General features: G+C 47.5%; 1 protein-coding gene across 1 annotated transcript in view; it reads left to right on the top strand.

The window, feature by feature from the left end:
• Positions 1–16,715, top strand: part of CMIP (c-Maf inducing protein) — a 220,827-nt gene extending 204,112 nt beyond the window's left edge. The window contains exons 18-21 of the mRNA XM_029608133.1: positions 850–996; positions 11,182–11,287; positions 11,866–11,936; positions 14,723–16,715. Of these exons, the coding sequence (XP_029463993.1) occupies positions 850–996; positions 11,182–11,287; positions 11,866–11,936; positions 14,723–14,776 (378 nt within the window). The 3' untranslated portion in view covers positions 14,777–16,715. The remainder of the gene's footprint in view (positions 1–849; positions 997–11,181; positions 11,288–11,865; positions 11,937–14,722) is intronic.
• The last annotated feature ends 1,330 nt before the right edge of the window (positions 16,716–18,045 follow it).

Here is an 18,045-nt window from a genome sequence, read left to right as displayed (position 1 = left end):
ACGGCATTATCAGGTAAGCAATTTCTCCATTTTGGTTTAATGCCGTTCCCAGGGAATGCCAAGTGGGTTGCACAGGTTTAGAAGTATCTTTGGGGCTAAGGTTCATTGGAGCAGATGCCACGAGGAAGCGAGAGGTTTTCAGTCCTCTCGCCACACTTGGGCACACAACAGAGTTGAGTTCTTGGAGAGAATGAGGTTGCATTTCTTCGCAGCTGTAAGAAAGGCCGGGGGGTAGCATATGTGGCTTCTGTCAGGAGAGCAGAGGTTGGCTTTGTTTGGTCGAGAGCATAAAGAGTCATTGGTGATTCACGTGAAAGTGCAGCCCAAGGACACGGCGAGTGGAAGACGAGCAGCACATGAGGCAGTGGCTCCTCTTTGTGTCTCCAAAATGAATAGTCTGGGAATTGCTGTTGAAAGCTTTCTTCTCCTAAGAACATTTATTTCTGAGTCATAATGCACTGCTTACAAATAAGTATTTTTTTTTTCTCTGACCATCAGGGTACAATAATAAGGGAAAAGTCATTGTGTTACAAAACAGAATTACTCTGTTACAGTAGGTGGATGAATGTTGCATATTCTTTATTTTGGAACAGGGTTTGGGGGATGAGTGGCGAGTTGAGTTCTCCTGTGTTAGCTGCCTGGTATTAATGGGTCTGGAGCTCTGGAGAGGAAACCGAGCAGCTCCTTGTTCTGAACATTAAGGGGCTCACAGCAGCAACTCGTTAAATTCGTAACCTAATTACTTCATATTTTAATGTGTAGGATCCTGAAAGACCTTGGTGGCTAATTAACTTTTAAGTGACATGGTAGAGATGCGCTGTGTTACAACTTGTGGGTTGTGCTTTCCAGGACGCAGACCTTGCCCGGTTGTTAAGCTCAGGGTCCTTTGGGAATCTGGAAAATCTCAGCCTGGCGTTCACCAATGTAACGAGTGCCTGTGCCGAGCTGCTCATCAAACTGCCTTCCCTCAAGCAGCTGAACCTGTGGTCAACTCAGGTAGGAGGGCCGGCAGACTGCGACTCGGAGAGGGGAGCGTGTGCTGACTCAGCCGGAAACATGTGGCTGGCCGGTTCAATGAATGTGAGGGGGAGGTGAGCATCAGCATGCAGCATGAGAGGAGGCCCGGCTACCGCAGGATGCAGAGAGCAGTATTTTTAAACTCCAATTGTAGTCAAGTCTGCCCTGTGCGAGCAGGTACTCTGCTGCCCCCTTTATCCCCCCCATTCTGATTTTTTGTTTTGTTTTTTACACAGAACTTCTTTTTTTGTTTTCAAATAACCAAACAATAGAAAATCTTATATTCTGTCCCAGACCCCTTTTCCCTGCCTAAAAAAGGCCTGCTCCCTCCAGTGATCCAAACTTTCAAAATTTAACATGCTCTCCTGCAAACTATTTTACCCCATCCACATGTCCAAAATCCCTAAATTGTGCAGGAGTGATCCCCAGGTGCTCTTGCCCCACCTACCTGTATGTAAAAATGGCATTGGATGGGCCCTGTAGCCAGCACCATTTTGTTGTACAGAAAAAACTTGCACTGCTGTGGTGCCACCCAGAAAACCCTGCAAAAAAAGACACTTAGGCCTAATACCATATGGGTTCCATCTTAATGTGTGTTAGGTGTGGGTTTGGTTCTTGGACAGCCTTGAGTCAACTGAATGAAAACAATAAAGTAAACGTCCCATACCAAAACAGTTCTTACTGCCAACACACAAACAGGAGCAACCCTATCTATGAAAAGTCAACCTTACAAATATTGCACCAGGCCCTAAAACACCTATTAGGAAAACAGAACAAACCAGGCTGCTATAAATCCCTGCAGAGACATTACATGCACCCATCTTGGTCACATATCCAGAACACAGACAGACCCATACCAAATAGAAAATAAAGTATAAATAGAAACATGTAGACATTGCCAAACGGAAACTCAGCAAGTCAGACTCTGTATGCAGTGCAGCAATGGAAAAACAGAAATATCACCATTCCTCATAAATAATACTAATAAAAATAATATTCCCAAAGAGCTGATGAAAAGAATAATCATTCAATAATTAAGAGTATTTCAAAATAGAAGATACAAACATCAAGTACTTAAAACTAATAAGGATGGAAAAATTCCTCGCTCTCCATATCTGAAATCTTTTCATTTCCAGTCACGCCGAGCTTGTGGAATACTGGGGGTTGCACAAACTTTCTTCAAACACACCCTCCAGGCATCAGGGGTGCATTCTCTCATACATACTCACTCACTCACACTCTCTCTCTCTGACTGGCACACTGCCATTCACACACACACAAGCTGCCCTTCTCTCTCTCACACACACACACACGCCTCAAGCTGCCCTTCTCTCTCTCTCTTTCACACACACACGCCTCAAGCTGCCCTTCTCTCTCTCTCTTTCACACACACACGCCTCAAGCTGCCCTTCTCTTTCTCTCTCTCACACACACACGCCTCAAGCTGCCCTGTCTCTCACACACACACACACACGCCTCAAGCTGCCCTTCTCTCTCTCTCTCACACACACATGCCTCAAGCTGCCCTGTCTCTCACACACACACACACACGCCTCAAGCTGCCCTTCTCTCTCTCACACACACACACACATGCCTCAAGCTGCCCTGTCTCTCACACACACACACGCCTCAAGCTGCCCTTCTCTCTTTCTTTCTCTCTCTCTCTCTCTCTCTCACACACACACACTCCTCAGGCTGCCCTTCTCTCTTTCTCTCTATCTCTCAAACACACACTCCTCAGGCTTCCCTTCTCTCTCTCTCACGTACACATACACACTCTCCTCAGGCTGCCCTTCTCTCTCTCTCTCACGTACACATATACACACTCTCTTCAGGCTGCCCTTCTCTCTCTCTCGTGCACACATACACACTCTCCTCAGGCTGCCCTTCTCTCTCTCTCGCGCACACATACACACTCTCCTCAGGCTGCCTCTCTCTCTCTCTCTCTCTCTCTCTCTCTCTCTCTCTCTCTCTCTCTCTCTCTCTCTCTCTCTCTCACTCACTCACTCACTCACTCACTCACTCACTCACTCACACACCACACACACACACACACACACACACACACACACACACACACACACACACACACACTCTCCTCAAGCTGCCCTTCTCTCTCCTGCACGCGCACACACACACACTCCTCAGGCTGCCCTTCTCTCTCTCTCTCATGCACACACACTCCTCAGGCTGCCCTTCTCTCTCTCTCTCTCTCTCTCTCTCTCTCTCTCTCTCACTCACTCACTCACACACACACACACACACCCTCCTCAGGCTGTCCTCTCTCTCTCTCTCACACACACACACACTCCTCAGGCTGCCCTTCTCTCTCTCTCTCTCTCTCTCTCTCGCTCTCAGGCTGCCCTTCTCTCTCACACACAAACACCCCAAGCTGCCATTCACATGTGCGCACACACGCACTCAACCCAAGCTGCCTGAGTCTAATTCTGAAGCCCACACCCCCCTCCTCAGGCTTACAGAAGGACTCCGGCACAACACTGCTTTCATTCCTCATCTTTGCAGGCTCCCTGCATTGCCCAGGTCTTCTGTTGCTTCTCTTTTTGGGCGGCCCTACACAGTTCAAGTGCTTTAGCTGGTCCCTTGCCTGAATCAATTATGTCTGCCCCTTTCTACCACAGCCCCTGCCACTCTCAGCCATTGGCTGTGGGGTGGGCGGGCGCCTGCGACGCAAGACAGGAACTGGCTGAATACGAAATTAAAAAAAAAAAAAAGCAGCTAGGATGTTCCGAGTGATCACTGAAATCCGAACTTGAAAAAAAATAAAAAAGATACTGGCTTCAGTGACCGGTGCCATAAGGGAGGAGGAGGTGGGGGGGAGGAAGCAGCGCATGTGCTCCCCGATTCTATAACGTCTGCTGTGGTCAGCACTGCACCAGCCCACCAGGGCTTTGGGCGAACAAGGACACATTGATTCCGCCCACTGCTGCCACCGCCTCCCCCCCCTGACGTCTGCCGCCCCATGCAGTTGCCCAGTATGCACACCTGGTTGTGCCGGGCCAGCGTCTGACCACAATAAGAGTTTCCTCTTGTTTTAAAAAGCCTTTGCTATCATTGCTTTTTATCTTTTAGCAGTGAAGAGATCACCTCTGTTTTGCCTGCTCTCCTGCCTTAGGGATCACAAATAACATTTTCGAGTGCCTGTAAACTGATCACCTGTTGGACCTAACAGAAATAGGATGCCTTACTTACCCAATAACCTGTTCCCTGTACGTACCCGGATCAGTCCAGAGAGTGGGTGGAGCCTCCTGTCCAGCAGATGGAGACAGACCAAAACTGAAAGGGGATCCTGTATCAGGACAGAGCCTACCCTGCATCCCTTCAGTATTTGTCTGTCTCCAGCAGATGCAGGCAGCTGAACCTGCGGTTCCCCTTCTTCCTTAGTTTCTCTTCCTTGTGGGATTTTTTCTTATCATAAATTTCACAAGATCAAGCAAGTATTACCTATTTTTGCTAAATTTTTACCAAAAAAAAAAAGAAAAATATCTCTGTTTATTTTCTTGGAGACAGCTCTGTTTCCTCGCTCTGCTGGGAGCCTAGGGGGGGGCTTGCCCCTTGATTCTTCAGCCTAGGCTCCCCTTTCCCCGGTGGCCTGATTGGAATTTGGAATGAGCGTCCCTCGGGTCTTCTGACAGGGACGCTCATGCCCCTGCTATTGCTGTGTAAAAAAAAAAAAAAAAGAAGAAACAAGAAGTAGATATATTCTGGCAGTAAGACAGCAACGGTAGCGTGCAGGGTTCATTCGCCTGCATTGGTTTACCGGCACAACACAGCCCAGCTGATTCCCTCCTCCCCGGCGAATTTTTTCCCTGCTCATGCCGCGTTCCAGTGTGTGTCTTGCTTGAGGAGAGCCTGCCAGGCGGCTCTCCCGCGACGGGCTCTCCTCCGGGTGCCTGCCGAGTGGGGACGGCCCCTCCACGGCAGCAGCGAGACCAGCGACCCAGGGTCAGACTTCCCACCGCGTGGCCAGGACGTTCCCTGCTCAGCAAACTGCGGGAACGGCAGCCATTTTGGGAGCAGCTTTATCTACTGAATCGGGGCTGCAGGAGGGAGGTTTCGCTGATTTCTCTTCCAGATTTAAGCCCCGTACATTCCCTGGAGGGGATCCCTGACCCTTCCCCTCCCCCAGGGAAGTCTAGGGCTCGTTTTTCTATTGAGTTTGTGCTTCTAATGCACAAATCCTATCTGGCTAGTCTGCAGGAGGAGGATGACCCTCCTCTTGGTCCCCCTCCAGCGAAAAGCCAGCGGATCTCCGCTCCGCAGCCTCCTGCAGTGCCAGAGGGTCAGGGTGGTACTGGGGGTCCCGCCTCCCCCGGACCCTCCCCCAACTACCCACATCCCTGATCCGGATCAGGATTCTGACTTGCTGCTCCCAGGTTCTCCCCTCGAGGGTGACGACCCGCGAATGCTCTGTTTATTCCAAAGGGAAGAGCTGGATCCATTCATTCCCTTTATCTTGCAGGAATTGGGAATTGAGGTGCCATCTGAGGATACCGTTACAGCCTCTATGCCAGCTAATGTGGACCCGGTCCTGGCGGGACTTAGGGCTCCTCCACGTACGTTCCCGTTCTATCCTATGCACAAGCTGTTGCTCCTTCGGGAATGGGAGTCTCCCGAGGCGAGGCTCCGAGTGGGTAGGGCAATGGATAAGCTCTATCCCCTCCCTGATGAATGCTTAGAGATGCTTAAAGTTCCCAAGGTGGATTCCTCCATCTCCGCTGTTACCAAACACACCACCATCCCGATGATGGGGGCCACGGCGTTGAAGGATGTTCAGGACTGTAAACTCGAGCTTTATCTCAAGCGCATCTTTGGCCTTAGGAGTCTGGCGACAATCTGCAGCAGTCTCATGCAGCGGGCAAGCCTCGGGTGGGTTCAACAATTGCTCAGCACCCATGACCTCCCGTCTGCAGAGGCGGAGCAGGCAGAAAGGCTAGAGGCGGCAGTGGCGTATGGGGCTGATGCCCTTTACGATTTGCTCCAAGTGCAGGCCAGGGCTATGGATTCTACGGTATCAGCCAGACGTCGCCTCTGGCTCCGCAATTGGGCTGCGGATTCCTCCTCCAAGTTGCAGTTGGGCACACTTCTTCAAGGGTAAGTTGCTTTTTGGTGAGGACCTTGAACAGCTTATTAAATCCTTGGGAGAGAACAAGATTCATAAGCTGCTGGAGGACTGCCCGAAGCAGTCTAAATCTTTCTTTCCTTCACGCTCTCGCTTTAGAGGTCAGCGTCTGTATAATAGCAGAGCACGGGGATCCTTTCCAAGAGGTACCTCCTCCAGATCGCATTCCTGGTCTCATTCCTTTCGTGGCCGTCGTCCCTTCCGGGATGCCAACCCACAGCACTCGACCTCAAAGTCCTCTTCACAATGAGATGCGGCCAGCCCATTCCTCTGTTCCAGACTTAGGTGGACAGCTGTCCCTGTTTCTTGAGGAATAGGTCAAGATTACGACGGATCAGTGGGTCCTAGAGGTGATAGAGAAAGGTTACACATTAGAGTTTGCTTGGAACCTACCGGATCTTCAGATAGTCTCTCCCTGCGGAAGCCAGAAGCGGCCAGCGGTCGACCAGACTCTTGGCAGCCTACAAGAGCTCGGTGCCATAGTTCCAGTCCCTGTGAAAGAACAAGGCTTCGGCCAGTATTCCATCTACTTCGTCGATCCCAAAAAGGACGGTTCCTTCTGTCCAATCTTGGATCTCAAGCGAGTCAACCGGGCTCTCAAGGTTCTCCATTTTCGAATGGAGACCCTGAGGGCGGTGATAGCAGCAGTTCGCTTGGGTGAATATCTGGCCTCACTAGACTTAACGGAGGCTTACCTGCACATTCTGATACACCGCGATCATCAGAAGTATCTCTGGTTCAATATTCTGGGACAACACTTCCAGTTCTGGGTGCTCCCGTTCGGCCTCGCATGTTTACCAAGGTCATGATGGTGGTGGCGGCCAAGTTAGAGACTCTCTGCAGGTTGGCGGTCAACAGGGTCCTAGCCTTCCTATCCTCCCTCGGGTGGATAGTCAACTTTTCCAAGAGCAATCTACAGCCCTCCCAAATCCTGGAATTCCTGGGAGCACACTTCGACACCCGGGTCGGCAAGGTCTTTCTGCCAAACTCGTGGGCGATCAAACCTATGGATCAGGTGCGCAAATTTCTCTCTCGCTATCCACGGCATGGGATTACCTTCTGGTCCTGGGGTCCATGGCTTCCACTATTGATCTGGTTCCTTGGGCTTTTGTGCATATGCGTCCATTACAGAAAGCTTTGCTGTCCCGCTGGAAGCCGGTGTCGGAGCAGTTTTGGACGCCCCTCCCACTCTCAGATTCTACCATCACCAACATGCAATGGTGGCTCTTGCTCGATCATCTCCTGAAGGGGATGCCCCTACAGATTTCTCAGTGGATCATTGTTGCGACGGACGCCAGCCTGTCCGGATGGGGAGCTGTGTGCCAAACTGAGTCTATGCAGGGATACTGGTCCACAGTCCAATCCCGCTGGCATATATCGCCTGGAGGCCAGAGCGGTCCATCTGGCACTCAAGGTATTTCTTCCTCTGATCCGTCGCAAGGCGGTACGGGTACTCTCGGACAATGCCACCACGGTAGCAGGGGGGGCACCAGAAGCCGCCTGGTGGCTCTAGAGGCCAGCAAGCTGTTCATCTGGGTGGAGTGTCACCTGGATCGCTTGGCAGCTTTCCACATTGCAGGGAAGGAGAATGTTCAAACCGATTTCCTCAGTCGACAGTGTCTGGACCCCGGAGAGTGAGAGTTGACCGGAGCAATGGAGCTGATCGTCCGCAGTTGGGGCCCCCCCCCACTTAGACCTGATGGCTACTCTGACCAATGCAAAAGCTCCCGGATTCTTCAGCCGCAGAAGGGAGCACTGCTCGGAAGGAGTGGATGCCCTGGTTCTTCCCTGGCCTCACGACGTTATCCTGTACGTGTTTCCTCCTTGGCCTTTGGTGGGAAAAGTACTCAGAAGAATAGAACTTCATCGGGGGCCCATCATTCTCATGGCACCCAAGTGGCCCTGCAGACCATGGTACGCGGACCTCTTCGTCTCAGCCATCAGTCATACCTCCTCAGGCAGGGTCCAGTATTTTTCGATCAGGCGGATCGCTTCTGTCTAGCAGCCTGGCTTTTGAACGGCGGCGATTAAGAAATAAGGGATATAAAGAAGAAGTTATATCCACTCTGTTGCGAGCCTGTAAACCCTCTACCTCTCTCGCTTATGTCCGGGTTTGGAGAGTTTTTGAGAATGTGTGTGTGCTGAGTCCGGAGTGTCGGTACGCAAAGCTCTGGTCTCCCAAGTCCTCTCTTTTCTCCAGAATGGCCTTTCCAAGGGGCTATCTTTCAACTCTTTATGAGTACAGATCTCCGCACTTGGGTCCCTCTTAGGCAGTATTGATGGTTATGCTGTGGCGACTCATCCGGATGTCGTTCGGTTCCTCAAGGGGGCAAAGCATTTGAATCCGCCGGTCTGACCTACTTGTCCCTCGTGGAGCCTTAACTTGGTGCTTCAGGTTCTTTGCGAGGCACCCTTTGAACCCCTCTGGCGAGCCACGCTTAAGGATCTTACTCTTAAGGCAGCTTTTCTCGTGTCTATCTGTTCCGCCAAGAGGGTGTCAGAGCTCCAAGCGTTGTCTTGTAGGGGACCCTTTCTCCGTTTTTCTGATTCAGGGGTCTCTCTTAAGATGGTACCGTCTTTTTTGCCGAAGGTTGTGTCTTCCTTTCACATCAGTCAGTCTGTTGAACTTCCTGCTTTCTCTCCTGAGGACATTGCGAACACGCCTGGTGGTGACCTGCGCCGCCTTGATGTAAAATGGGTATTGCTGTGATACTTGTAGGTTACAAACGAGTTTCGAGTCTCTGACCATCTATTTGTCTTATGAAGTGGCCCAAATAGAGGGAACAAGGCTTCTAAGGCTACGATTGCCTGCTGGCTAAAGGAGGCAATTGCGTCGGCCTATATCTGTCGCAGTCGGACGGTTCCGAAGGGCTTAAAGGCCCACTCCTTGCGTTCACAGGCTACTTCTTGGGTGGAGAGTCAGTCGGTCTCTCCGCAGGAAATCTGCAGAGCAGCTACTTGGAAGTCTCTGCGTACTTGTGCTCGTCATTATCGCCTTGATGTGCAGGTGCCAGTTTTTGGCTCCTTCGGGCGGCAGGTGCTTCGAGTGGGACTGTCTCAGTCCCATCCTGTTTAGGGAAGCTTTGGTACATCCTACTGTCTGGACTGATTCGGGTACGTACAGGGAAAGGAAAATTGGTCTTTACCTACTAATTTTCGTTCCTGTAGTACCACGGATTAGTCTAGACTCTGCTGCGTCTGCTCGAAGTTCTTTTCTTCACAGTTTATTGGGTACCTCGACTTCCTAATATAACTTGAAGGCACCGGAAGCATCTACTAGATGAATATGGATATATATATATATGCAAGAGTGATTATATACAGAGTTTTATTAACTGTTCAATTATCAGTTCCTTGTTGCTTGCTTGATCTTATACTGGTTATCTTAATATTTATCTGCTTTGAAAACGTTTATACTGAAAGGATGCAGGGTAGGCTCTGTCCTGATATAGGATACCCTTTCAGTTTTTGTCTGTCTCCATCTGCTGGGCAGGAGGCTCAACCCACTGTCTGGACTGATCCGTGGTACTACAGGAACGAAAAAGCAGGTAAAGACCAATTTTCCTTTGCGTTCCCAGATGATAGTCCAGATAAACATAATACTAATGTACATAAGACATATTGTGTTGTCATTAATCAAGTTCAGCCAACACACCAGCAAAGATCTGAGCTGCTTTATTTGGTTAGCTTGGATGTGGGATGTGCATTGACAAAAAAGTAATCAAATGCTGTCTTCCTATAACATTGGCTCTCCTGGTTTGTAGTCAAAGATAGTCTTATGGAAAGGCTGGATTTATGTGAAAAATTCAGAGCAGCAGTAATGTAGCCATATCAATTATTTACAGCATTTTGCCTCTGGAACAAAAATCAAGTGAGCGAGTGTTGTTCTTTGGGGATCAGTCAGACTTTATTGTCCTCTTCCTCGCCACTAGTCAGACGTTGCATTCCTTCTTACCAGGTCACTAATCGGTGACCAGCTGTGCAGCACAACTCCCAGATGTGTCAGAATTTGACAGGGGCCATGATGTGTATGCTTCTGCCTTTGGTCTTTGTAACTGGACTGAGACCCACCAACTCATGTCACACATGTCCCTACCAAGTGGAGCTGGATTTGAACGGGTGACTAGAGTTAAGAGCTGTATAATGCTCAGATTCTGTTCAGTCATCCAGTCCATCCCCCCCACACACCCCCCCTGGGGTCAGTTAATGAAACTTTGATTTAATATTCTACAGAGTTTTATCAGGGCAATTTTGAAACCCTTGTGAGGGCTTGCAGTCCAGGATTACAAGTTCATTTTGAAAGGGAAATCTTGTTTGGAGTTTCCCTTTGAAAATGAAGGAGCCAGCCGCAAGCTTTGTACCTCTTATCAGCAGGGATGAAGCCATCAGCTGAAACTTCCCAGGGGGATTTCAGGGTCAACCCCTCCCCCGCAGTGTGTGGCCGGCAGGTTCTGCCCTTCCCTTTGCCCTCGGCCCTGCCCCTTTTTTGCTGTAGGTAAAAGTATCCCACACCATGAAACAACATGGATCCTTATACCCACTGGGCGACAGGGATGGCGGGGGCCAATTTTCTGCAACCTTTTTCTGTACGTGCACAGCTTTTCACACACAGAAAAAGCTTGGAGAATTGCTCTCACTATGGTAACGTGCTACGGAGAACACTGACATGGTAGACAGACTCTTTTTTTTTTGAACCCTGGTCTTGCTCCCCTAAGTTCTTAAGCAATTGCATGGCTTTCAGACAAGGTAAAATCCCAAGAGAAAGTCATAAACTATGTCTTGAAGAGAACAAAAACATCCACTGCAGAGGGAGCCAAATCCGTAGCCTCAAAGGGTATGGGAGGACAAACTAAGGAACTGTCACTGTCTGAGATAAGTGTTGTGTGTCAAAATGCAGGCCTTCCAAAGGGAAACCATCACCTCCGAACCGCACGTTTTTAGGCCGGGCATAACCTATGAAATCCGCAGTGGGCGCCATGTTTGCTTGCACTGAGCATGTCTTGTTTCTGTTTTGCCCCCCGCAGTTTGGAGATGCGGGATTACGGGTCCTGTCCGAACACCTCACTACGCTTCAAGTTCTCAACCTGTGTGAAACGCCCGTCACGGACTCTGGCCTGCTGGCACTCAGCTGTAAGCAAATCTACTTTATTTTTTATTTTGTTTTGTTTGAGTTCTTCATTTAGATACAATGCATCTAGAATATGTAAAAACAAAAAATGAGCATGTTTTGCCTGTTGATGGGATTTTGGTTAGTAGCATCCCTCGCACGTTGTCATAACATTCAGACCTTGGAGCGTATTTGTTAAATACGCTGCAGGCTTTCATACATGAAATGTAGACTTAGAAATGGCAGCCAGTCGGAGTATGTTCCAGTTGTATGTTTCAACACTTTGATTCATTTCTGTTGCAGTTTTGGGGGTTTTTTTATGTTTGAGTAAGAGCCTCCAGCATGCCCGATAATTCAGTGTGAAAGTTTCAGCGAAAGCCTAAAGGGATGCGTTTCTGGTGAGAGCGTCCCGTGTTTTGAAGTCGCCATTTCTTGCTCTTTCTCTGTGGCATTAGCATGCGTTTGTAGAGGCGAACGCCCGTATCCCCTGCACGTATCTGTGTGGAAAGCATGCAGAAACTGCCTTTCCAAACTCAGCTGCTGGAGAGGACAAAACTGCTCCCTGAACTCCCCGTTTTCCCTTTTGTTTTTCTCTCTTCAGCGATGAAAAGCCTGTGCAGTTTGAACATGAATAGCACCAAGCTTTCAGCAGATACCTATGAAGATCTCAAGGTACGGTTCAGCCCTGGAGTCCGGATATCCGCCATTAATGCGCTTGCGTCGCTCTGAAGCCCGTGGGTATTCAGTTTTATGGCACTGCATGCCAGCATGGGAAATTTGAGGCCTCTCTGGAAAGCTGTAGCGTCATTTAGATACAGACTTTGCAAAGATTGATTTCTTCTAAGCACTGATTTGCCATTATGTAGGTCACTGTTTCTTCAGGGCTGTTCCAAATGAAATGTAACAAAAAGGGCAGTAATTTCTGTAAGTGAAAGAACTGGTTCATGGCAGCGATCTTGGTTCAGTTACACCCTAGCAATCTGTGAGCAGTCGGGGTGTGTAAAAATAGCAGGTGACCTGCTTCTGAAGTCATCACTACTTCCATAAAATATTTGCGTAGGATGCTCTACAAAAATATGTAGTAAGATATGGCCAGGACAAGGTGTGCATTAAAGTATTTCACCGCCCGTCACATCCAGGGCTGTCCAACGTAGAGCTGGCACCCAACCAGTGCGCTGTCTTACATCCATGTCCTTGTACACCCTAGTGTGTGTCATTGCATCGAGGGCCTAATAAGCCCCGATATGGTCCAGCCAGTCATTAAGTGTTTAGTCATATTTATGAATAGATGGAGGGAAAAAAAAATCTCTTCTTGCCAGCTTCCATGATCTACGTATCCATCTAGTATTGTCTTTTTGGGAGGCCTTCTGTTCTCTGTCGCCCATGTGTTCATTCCCTCTTTTTGCATGACTAGCCCTCTGCTTCGTCTGTGTCTTCTGCTTGCTACATCTCCGCCCTGCTTTTCAGCAGTCAGTCCGGCCGTGCTCAGAGAGGACTCTCTCCAGTTGTGGGCTTATGGAAATGGGTCTTAAGTGAGTACGGTTCCTTCCCCCAGCACTGAGCCTCGTGTTCTGAGCATCTCATCCCATAAGCACAAAATGGGGAAGCATCTTAGTACATCCGGCCCTTAAATCTGAGTCTGCTGGTATGGCGTGTGAGCCGGTGTCTTTCTGCTGCTCCTCGCTGTTACCTCTTTGCTAGGACTTTTCATGCCACTACCTGCGCCCTCATACTGGTGTTTCCCTCTCCCAGTGCTGTATAGTCATGCACTTAATTTCTTGTTTATCTTAATGTTTGGGATTGCAGCTGTGATGCCACCATATTTACATATGTGTACATGTTCAAATAGAGAGAGCTAGCGCCTGCATGATAAATATTCATTAAATGTTGGGTTTATTTCTGCGGCCTGCCGGTAGGGAGGATGGATTACAGAGATTAACGTGAGACTTTGATTCTTGTGAGCTATGGGAATTCCTGCCCCCCTTCAGTCACGATAATCTGTTTTGCTTATCCCAGGGAGCGAATGGTCGTTTTCTTAAGAAAGATGTAAAGTTTAACTACTGGTGTAGCTGGCACAGGCTGGGTTTGACTCTCTCCGTGCCTTCATGATGTCATTGGATGACGTGACATTACTCACATCTGATTGGCTTAGATGGCATTTTGCACCATTGCATTTTAATTTCCATTCTTAAAACCTGGAGAAAACGTAATGAGAGAATATTCTTGGAAATGTATTTAATGCTCTCTGCCAGTGTAATGGTCGCACCGAGGCTTTGTAGGATAGTTACTGATCCCACACAGCAGTATATGTATAAGTATGTTTGTATAGCTATTGTATAAACAATGGCATGGTTGCCATGCTAGTCACTTAGAGGCCCAATAATCAGAGAGACGGCAGGCGGCAAATTTATCCGGGTAAAGTTACACACGGAACTTTTCATGGATATTCTGAGGGATTTAACCCGAATATAGGTGGAGAAAGTTCCACGTGTGATATCACTCGGACCCAGCTAGTGTTTCCCAGCAGACTTGCGTGCGTAACTTTAGCCAGAGAGGGTTCAAAAAAACCTTTGCTCTGCCTCCTCCTCCCCCGCCACTGCCAGAGCACCTTTACCAGTGCCCCTTTTGGTCCAGTCACATTTTGTGCACAGAGAATGTGGGTGTGGGGAGGGGGATTATTTGAACATCGGGGGGTTTTTTTTGTACAGGTAACTCAAAAAGTTATTTGCACAAAGCATTTCAATATCGACCTTTTCTTACGTGCAAAAAAAGCAGGTGCAATCTAGCAGGTAATTTTGTATGGGGACAATAAAGCAAATGTCTTTGCTGACTTTTCTGATTATTGGGGCAGGCCCAATGGGTAAAATTACAGGCAGAGTTTGCCCTCCCCTTTTATATGCACGGAAATAAACCTGCAGCTTGTTTGTTGACCTTCGTATAAACGGGGCAGTCCAAAACCAACACAATTTCAGACAAGGAGTAAGCAGGTCCAAACGGGCTATGATCAGGCTCAGGAGTCCCAGGCTGGAGGTCCACCGGCCAGATCTGGATGTGCTCAGGTCCAGGGAGGGGGAGGGATGGTGGCAGGTCCTGCCAGCCAGAGATGGGTGTTGGAGGTGCGCCTTGGCGCAGAGGCTGCCCTACAGCCCTCAGGCAATGCAGTCTGAGGGCACGTTCAAGATGGAGGGGGAAAAAATGGAAGGAAAAGCTAGAAGGAGAAAAAAAAGGATTTTATCAGTCTCTCAAAACGCATACTAGTGATTATAAGATGGTAAGGGATCAATTAACGGGTTAATTCCCTACATATATGTGACACGAGGCATACTGTTGGCGTAGTTTGGGTCATGAGTCTGGGTGGTACTCGCTAGGAACAGACAAGAAACCGAAAGACGTGGGAGCGCTATGTAACCTCCTAACACGCTTGAACGCCATGTTTTCTCTTCTTTGGCTTCCAACAGGCAAAGCTGCCGAACCTAAAAGACGTCGATGTCCGCTACACCGAGGCCTGGTGAAATCTTTCTCGCAAGAAGACCAAGGAAACGAGCTTTATAACCACTTCGTTTTGGGGTTATTACAGTACCTGTAGAGCAGTACATTCTGGGACTTCGAATCTAGGAGTTGTGGTCGTGAGTGTAGGGAGGAGTCTTTATTATTTTACGAGGGGGGGGGGCGCGGAGAGGGGGCTGAGCTGCCTAGACTCCCGCCTAATTCAGCTTTGTAATTTAAAAAAAAAAAAATCTACGTAATTTAAAGAAAAAAAAAAGACTTGTAGCAGCAAGAGGATTATTATAAAGAGGGGAAACAACCCCCGCCCCCCTTTGTGGATTTTTATTTGCCTTTTGTGTTTATGCTGTGTGAAAAGAAATTTTTAACAGTTCCTCTGTTCTCCATGTTTCTGATTTGGTTGACTTGATGGACTCATCCCCTCAACAGCTTCTGCTCTGTTTTTGCCTTTTGCTGAAAACACAAGCCATTCGATATCAACGAGAAGGAAACAGAAGACGTCATTTGCACCTCCCCCTTTTCCCCTTTGCGATTCTTATGCAAAATAATCTTCTTGTACATACAATTTCTGTAATACACCTATTTAAAAAAAAAAAAAAAAATTCACCAAAAAAAAAAAAACAAAAACAAAAAAAAAAAACCTTCAACATTGGTTAATAAGTAACAGGTCTGGGACCTGCCTTTTTATTTATGAGTTGTTAATTCTTTCTCCTGTTTGCAGATAGTACTGTATCAATCGATTTGTTGTCGTCTCGTCCTCTGGCTCTGTTTCTGCTTTTGATTTTTCTCTTCCCTTTCACAGCGGAAGGGAAAACCCTCTTGGAAGCCCTGTGCGCGCCCCCTTTGCTCAAGTTGTGGGCTGATGTACGTATTGGCTCTCAGACCTTTGTGTTTGTGGGTTCAGAAGCTCTGCCGATCTCACAGCAAAGCCTAAAAACTGAAATAAAATGAAGGGTGCGGGAAGGGAGGGGGAGCTGGGTGTGGGTTGGGAGTGTTCCTACAGATTTTACGGTTTATTCCGTAAAGAGGAAAACCTTTGCTTGGCTTCCTCTGGCCGGCGCCCTTCTTCAGTCCTTTTGTAGATTTGTGACTCTCCCTCATTCATTCCCCCATCAACTTGGGTTTTGGTTGTTCGTTTTTTTCCTTCCTGTTCATGTCCACGATTTCAAAGTCCCCCACGCCATTATGCGGAGCTTTCTCCTGCATGTGCGGTCTCTGCATGCTCCTCTTGGAGGGGGAGAGAATGCAGAAAGTAATAATGAGACCGATGCGCTGACTCCCCTTTCACTGCTCCTCTTGTACCATGAGATGTACTTTTATGACGCCCCTCTCCCTCAGTCACTAAAGAAAAATCCCAAATTGTGTTTTCTTTATGAATATTATGTTGCTTTTATTTTATTTTTTTGTAATGAGCCTTTTTTATGTACAGAGCAGCATTTTTTGCTGTTTTTTGTTTTGTTTTTTTTCAGCATGGTTTTTCTTTTACAGCTCCTCCGGATTTAACCTTCAACCAACAATTATTGGTTGAAGGATAAATCTGGAGGCGCACAGTAAAAATATCCATGCTGTATATAAATAAATATTCAATAGAAGCCTGGCTTTTATTGTTTTATACTTTGTTGCTTGGTGGATGTTATGCTCCATAACCCCCTTCCCCTCTTTTAATTGGTTGAGTCTTAATTCATTTAGTATGCCAGATTTTTGTTTTTATTCTTTTTTTTTTTAATTATTATTATTATTATTATTATTATTTTGAGTTGTCTCAAACTGCGCATTAATGCAGAATGGAGGAAAAACCTCAGATGAATTATGCCAACCTTTTTTTTTGTTTTGGTTTGGTTTTCCTTACCACTGTTGCTTTTACCGATGGTTTACTACTATTGTTCTGTAGCTGTGTACAAAGAGATGTGAAATAATTTCAGGCAAAATAAATTGTAAGTGAATATCTTTTAACGGTGTGGGCTGTATTTTTCTTTGGAAAGCCTCCTTGCTCGGGGGCTGGTCTCAATGGCAGAGAGTTCAAGTCTGTCCCCAATGTATGGACTTGTATAGAGGTTAGGACCAGGCAAGGCCAATCCAGTTGGGATTTGCTGGGACCCCACTTCCGAACTGGCCCGACATGGACTGCTTTATCTCTACTGGGTAAATCTAAAATGACTTGAGCTGACGTGCCAAAATCTGGGGTGGGAGGAGGAAAAGACTTATTTTTAACATACGTATGGCACATGTTATTCGTTTCGTACAGAGAACATGCTCGCCAGTTGCGTCACTGAAGACTGATGCAGAAAGTTCTAAACTTAAGTGATTAAAGATGGCCTTTCATTAAAATTGGAGATGGTTTACACTGACATCCTGAAATGACTCACTTAAGAGCTTTATGACCAGTAGCAATCCATGGAAAGGCTGTCTAGTACTGTAAATTTGGACTTCAATCCGAGCTGCGTTAGATCTAATTTGAAAAAAAGAAAGGAACAAAAGTACAACCTAGCTGGCCTGATCTGAAGTAGCATCTGAATGGGTCATGAGTAGGTTCCCCCATCCCAAGCAAGGGAGTGTCATTACAACTCTGAGAGCAGACACTCAAAAGAAGGATACAAAGATGAGAGGGAAAAACTAGTATTTACTAGTACTAAAAGCAAAGAGCATAAATCCAGGGTCTCTTATCCTCTGCCAATACATGAGATAGTGCCAATCACAACGCACAAAAGTGCATATAAATAGGCATTAATAAGATCGTTCCATAGGTTTAAAAAATGCAGTGCAAGGAGGTGTACAAATACTGTAATAACTACACAGGTTGGGTGTGTTGGGAGTCTTCTGCTTTCAACCACCCAGCTTGTGTGGCCATCCCATGATGATCACACTCCTTGGAGTATGTCATTTTGCCCAGATCATGACTCACTTCACTTCCCAGTACCGGAATTTCTGGCCTGCCCTAGTTTCCTTCTGCTAGAAGGTTCATTAACCAATTAGCTTCATCTAAACGTCATAGAATGGTGTTGTAAAACTAACTGCTTCTGAGATGCGAGTGACCACCCAGCAGCAAGTTATATAAGAAGCAAGGGTGCTCGTTCTGGTGTTTCATTTCCTGTTTTACGCATTCATGTGTTGCAAAAGACCTAGAATGAGATGAAGTGACAGCTGAGTATCCACAACTGATTACACTAATAAGTATTAATCATGTGGCCTGGTTAGAGACAGAACACACACGAAAAGAAATCTATTTCCTAGTGTGTAGCCAGATGGACTCAGGACCAATGGGTATTGTGCTCTTCTG

The sequence above is a fragment of the Rhinatrema bivittatum genome, chromosome 7 (genome assembly GCF_901001135.1).
Source record: "Rhinatrema bivittatum chromosome 7, aRhiBiv1.1, whole genome shotgun sequence".
Lineage (NCBI taxonomy): Eukaryota > Metazoa > Chordata > Amphibia > Gymnophiona > Rhinatrematidae > Rhinatrema > Rhinatrema bivittatum.
Note: the sequence above shows the minus strand (reverse complement) of the source record. Positions and strands in the feature narration are given on the sequence as shown.